The sequence below is a fragment of the Nannospalax galili genome, unplaced genomic scaffold, assembly GCF_000622305.1.
Source record: "Nannospalax galili isolate Female #2095 unplaced genomic scaffold, S.galili_v1.0 scaffold593, whole genome shotgun sequence".
Taxonomy (NCBI): Eukaryota; Metazoa; Chordata; class Mammalia; order Rodentia; family Spalacidae; genus Nannospalax; species Nannospalax galili.
The window spans coordinates 278,368-284,521 of record NW_008332686.1 but is presented as its reverse complement, the minus strand read 5'-3'; the positions used below and the strand labels follow the sequence as shown (position 1 = coordinate 284,521).

Sequence of the window (6,154 nt, the reverse complement as noted above, 5' to 3'; positions counted from 1 at the left end):
TTTTAGGAGTCCATTATCTGTAAAGAGAGAAAGTAGAAATGAAAGGCATGCACAGCAGCTCCTGTTGGACATGGACAGTATTAAGCAGATGGCAGACGGTTTGTAGAGATGACTAAATGCAAATAATAGCTATTTGAGATCTTCCAGAAAGTTCTACGTGAAGATGAATATGTTACTATGAACACAGCATGAAGCAGGCATTCCTTTTGCTCATTTGTATCTCAGTCAATCATGGAGCATAATTGGTTTATATTTAAACAAAGTGTCTATGCCTATAATGATGCTTATTAGTTTGCTGACTATTCTTTGTGCATCTTTTTGCTTTGGTCTCATTTTCTAGATTCTCATGGGGGAGTACAGATTGGCATAAAACTTGCCTCCCCTGTCATGGCTTCCTAATTTCTTGACTTCTCGGTACATACCAGTGTTCAAAACAGATAGACCATTAATATGCCTGTAATTCTTATAAAATATTCAAAAATATCGTATACTGTGAAAATGTGTGGTGAGTATGTCTATCTGGATTCAGATTAATTTTATGTCACTTATTTCATGAATTTAAGAAATAATTTCTTTTTTTTTTCTTTCACTGAAGAGCCTTCACCAAGAATATATTTTGAACAAATCAATTACAGCATGTGAGTCTGAAGTTAATGACTGTCTTTTGGTCAATAGGGTATTTAAAGAGTACTGAGTTTCTATAGTTTAATCATCCTATGATGCTTCCAGAGATTAATGATGCCCTAAAAATATCACTAACCCTCCTATCTACAACTGAAGAGATACAACAGCTCAGTGACATGGCAAGGGGAATCTCTTAAAGATTTACAGATTTATTTGTATTGCAGAATGTCTGACATGACTTTCAAATATTACCAAAGAGTGTATTTTAATAGAAGTTCTTCCATATATAATGGCAAGAATGCAGTTAGCCCACTCAGGCTACTAGAGCAGGTGTGTTTGCAGTGCATGCTTTTCCTTAAGGAATATGTTATGCGGAGCATATAATATTTAATATTTGAATTTCATTTTACAACATATCTTGGAGACAATTATACACAATGTGTAGAATACATCACTTCACGTTTCTTTTTGTTTTAATTTTTATAAATGTCACCTTTGATTTGTTTACTTACCACTGTGATTAGAGTTAAACTTGTTTCTGATAATTGTCTTTGTGACTCTGCATGACTGTTCCTAGGATAAATGCAATCTCTGAAGCATCATCTGCATTCAGGTGTTATAGATTTTTGAAAGGATTCCTTTATAAATCTCAGACAGTGAAGCCCAAAGCAAAAGAATATACAATTTTGATTTCTTACACATTTGCAACTGTTTTTTAAAACTCTTTTATCAAAAGCTTTGCTATACTAAGACTTCCAGCTGGAACTTCTGTTTGAAAGTATAGAACTGAGTGAAAATTAATATCTTATTTTATGCTATTTTCGATAAGGATAAATATCTCTCTCACCAACAGTTTATTTGTGTATTTCTCAGTTGTGTGAATCTATTTCTAATAAATCAAATACACCTGTGTCTGAAGAATTATGGATTTGGTGTATAGTATGTTTGATAAATACATTTTACCATTTGGGGAAATTTATATTTTTGACTGTGCTATCATTTAGAATATATATTCAGTAAGGTAAGTAAGAGTTGTACTGCATTTACCAATTCCAAATAAACATGTCCTTTCTTTAAGGCAGAGTATGTTTTGCTTAAGAATATGTGTAGTACAAATTCCATAAATATTTCAGTTATGAACTTAATCATACAGAATTCAATGTCTCTAGTGTTTACCTCTAAATCTGGAATTTTTAAAGAACATTTCTGACTTATATTATTTGTTTTTCCTCCATCCCTGCATCTTCACATCAGTGTCTATTATGTATTAAAAATTGCCGAAGACTAACAATTCTACAATTTTGAACCTTGCTTAAAGGGAATACACTGTGTTAGGCAGTAAATTTAAGTGTTTTATTTTGATGTGGATAGAATGGTTTGCTTTTCAGAGCTAATATTCTATGTCCATTAACTCCGTAATTCCAAGTGTTTGAATAACCATTACTAGGATGCTCAAAATATTTACTATGCAAGTGTCTTTTGTGCAACTCGGGGGTTCAAATGAAAGCATACTGAGATCATCATACAAAAGATTTCTCAATGTCAATCAACAAACTACCCTAGTATTCACTGGTTTTGGTTAAAGCTAGCTAAGCATAGTGAGAAATCCTGGAAATTCCTGTTTACTTTTTAAATCAATTTTTACTGAGCCTTGTACATTTCATATAATGAAACCTAATCAAATTTAGACACCCCCCCCGGCTGCACTCCCCAATAACCCTCCCCCCGCCATGTTTCATGAATTTGGTCACAAATGTTAAGGCCTATCCAGTCAAGCATTTGTGCCCAGATGCCCCTTGGTGCAAATTCGTCCATGGATGTCTACTCATGTTTACTTCTAAGAATTATTTGAGCTTTCCTAATTTTTCTTTTGTAATTTAGAAATGTATTACATGAATATTAAATTGATTTTTAGGATGAAAAAACAAAAGAAAGATGATAATTCATTGGAAAGTAATACTTTCAAGGCAAAGAATTAATTATTCAACTTTTTATTTTTTTATGAAAATCATAAAAAATTAATAGAAAAGAAAATATATGCATTGTATAAAATTTTCAAAGGTTTAATAAAAACATAATTTGTTTTAAACCAGTGCAAATACAGAATATTATGAGGAAAATATTCAAATAATGGAAAAGCACAAATGGCACAAGATGATCATAGATAATGAAGAAAACGGGTTGATGATAAATATATGCTAATATGTTCAACTTCAAGAAAAGAACAGCAAATTATAATTGCCATTAACTTACAGTTAAAGACTTGCATATATTGGATAAAAATATTAAGTAACTCAGGACTGGAGAGATGACTTAGCAGTTAAGAGCACTGACTGCTCTTGCAGAGGACCCAGGTTAATTCTCAGCACCCACATGATGGCTAACAATCGTCTGTAACTTCAGTTCCAGGAGATCTGACACCTCCACAGATATTGCAGGACATGGGTGCCCTTACATATATGCAGGTGATACACTCATACACATAAAATAAAAATATAGGGACTGGAGAGATGGCTCAGTGGTTAAGAACCCTAGCTATTCTTGCAGAAGACCCAGGTTTGAATCCCACAGACTATTTCTGACCTGTGCCTCCTCTAATAGGCTGGTGCAATGCAGAACAGCACTGTAACTGAATTTGTACTGTTAGGATTGACACAGGATCCTCTGAAGCAGAAAATGGTGTTTGTAATCTTCTTATTTTTATACATGGGAACTGTGTTAGCAAACACTCTTATCATGGTGACCATCAAGTTCAGCCGGAAACTTGGAAGCCCCATGTACTTCTTCCTGTTTTATTTGTCTCTCACTGATTACTGTTTTTCAACAACTATAGCCCCCCGACTCATTGTGGATGCCCTCTCGGCAAAGAAAACCATTTTCTACAACGAGTGCATGACACAAGTCTTTGCTCTACATCTCTTTGGCTGCATGGAGGTCTTTGTCCTCATTCTCATGGCTGTGGACCGCTATGCAGCCATCTGTAAACCCTTGCATTACCCTGTCATCATGAGCCGGCAGATCTGTGTCATCTTGATCATATTTTCCTGGCTAGGGTCTTTTTTACATGCCGCTACTCAGGTTATACTGGCCTTGAGATTGCCATTCTGTGGATCCAACTTGATTGACCATTACTGCTGTGACTTGCAGCCCTTGTTGAAACTTGCCTGTGTGGATACATATATGATAAATCTGGTTTTGGTGTCTAACAGTGGTGCGATTTGCTCAAGCAGTTTCATAATCTTGCTGATCTCATACTTTGTCATCTTACATTCTCTGCGAAACCATAGTGCAGAAGGGAGGAAAAAAGCTCTCTCCACCTGCACATCTCACATCATTGTGGTTTTCCTCTCCTTTGGCCCCTGTACATTCATATATGCACGGCCCCCAACCACTTTCTCCATGGACAAGATGGTGACAGTGTTTTATACCATCGGCACACCCTTTCTCAACCCACTGATCTACTCACTGAGGAATGCAGAAGTAAAAACTGCCATGAAAATGTTATGGCATATTTAAATTTTTACTATATATATCTCAGACATTTTCATTTCTGGGTATACTATACATGTATATATGTATTTCTGGCTATAACTGCCATAATATTATTTTCTGACTTATTGACACATTGAAAGGCATTTTGAATTCTAAGGCACAGTATTGTGCCATGGCTAGACAGAATACAGTTAATTCATAAAAACTGTGCACCAGCCAGCTTTCCTCTCTGCATTGTTCTTTCTATCTTGGAAGTTTCCAAGGTATAACACCAGCTACTCCTTCCCACAACAATCTAGCAAACTTGAATGACTCTCCATTCTGTTATTGTGGCAATACATTGGTTGCGTCTATTAAATTTTAAGTTGAACTCTTTTTTTCCTGAAAGTACAATTTTTGACCGTGGTTCCTATAACTTTTGACACAACTGCATACACACACTGGTTTGATGAGAAGACTATTAATACAATTGCAATTGTTCAAACTTTTGTATCCCTGTAGATACATGTAGTTCTCTTTAGGTACTTCCTTTAATATGTATTTCCTATAAAATAATTTACATAGACACTGAACCAGTGTGTCCAGGCTGAATTATTGATTCAATTACTAGTTTGTATATGAAGAGTTTGACATTTTGAAAAAGATTCTGTTTTGTGACATTCTAAGCTAATTTTTCTTAATGTTTCTTTTAGTGTTAATGTATCCAGAACATAATTTATGAGATGCTTTAATGTATTCTTTTGAAGCTGCTAACATTTATATGACCAGCACATTAAACCTACAGCAACAAATCTGTGACTCTGAGGGTTAGAAGAGAAAACTAATGTTGCAAAAACAAATTTTAAAGCCATAAAATTCAATGGATATGTGTATTTTCTGGGACTGAAGATTGGAAAGGATGCTGAACAGTATGGTCTATTTTACTCAAAGGTAACAGTATTGATGACAAATAAAATCACTGCAGGAATTTATAAGTGACCTTTTCATGATAAAACCAATTTTTCAAATTAGTATCAAATAACTCCATAAGTTTAGTGAATATTGTTCATGTTTGTTAATAGTGTCATATTTCAATGGACATTATTGAAATATGTCATATTCAATGTTATATTTTGATGGGAGGAGTTATATCCTTCTCAGAGGATGTAATTATAAAGGAAGAAACTTGAAGTGAGAACATCAGTCTTCCATTTTTCTCATTTATTTTCTTCCCACAACTTTCAAATTCACCACCATGCTGAATTATTGAACTACAAAAGGGAATTAGTTCATGTTGATTTTTTTCACTGTTGGTGCTGATAAGATACGTACATGAAGAAGAACTAGAGCTCAGGCATAAGCATCAATTTCACAGAACTTTTCAGGCTTTTTTCTAAATTACCATTAGTTGTTTCAACCCTATAATGAATTGTTATTGATAATAATCTGGTAAACATTATAAAGTAAAAACATCTCTTCCCAAACTTTATAATATTATATTCTTTTCTGAATTAGTATATATTAATTGTATAGAGTATGAGAGTCCAGTGTGATATATCTATACACGCATAATACATGGATGATGAAAGGAGATTGTCTTTTCTTCTCCTTATCTTTACTTTGAAGTCTTACCAGCTCATCCATTCCAGATCTTAACAAAATACATATTTTTTTCCTCTGATGAACCCACTGGCTTCTCACGTCTGACAAAGTAAGCAGCATAACTTCCTCTTCCCGCCTCTTTCTTGTGCCCATCTGCCTTTACTCAACAGGTAAATGAGGATTACATTGCATTGCACACTATCTGTTAATTTCTAACTGTGTAAAATCAAGGAATTCTATTTCCTTTATTTCATAAATGATTTGTTTATGAAGTCTTGATCTCACAGCTGGCATTTCATACATCCAGTGGAATTAGCATTTCTTCTTCAAAATGTGCCATGCTCTTAATCACATCCGTGAAACAGCCTGAAGTAGCTGGCAATAGTTTCAGTGTTTCTCCTTGGTAAATTTGAACAAAGTTCAAGATAGAAAGAGTTTGGTAATAAAGAATTGAGGC

The 6,154-nt window shown here is 34.3% G+C and overlaps 1 protein-coding gene across 1 annotated transcript; it reads left to right on the top strand.

Moving 5' to 3' along the window:
* Positions 1-3,234: 3,234 nt before the first annotated feature.
* Positions 3,235-4,140, top strand: LOC103729594 (olfactory receptor 4C11-like). Its single transcript, XM_008827671.1, has one exon. The coding sequence runs from the start codon at positions 3,235-3,237 to the stop codon at positions 4,138-4,140; it is 906 nt and encodes a 301-aa protein (XP_008825893.1).
* The last annotated feature ends 2,014 nt before the right edge of the window (positions 4,141-6,154 follow it).

Coding starts and splice junctions, on each gene's coding strand:
- LOC103729594 (XM_008827671.1), top strand. CDS start 3,235: ATGCAGAACAGCACTGTAACTGAATTTGTACTGTTAGGATTGACACAG.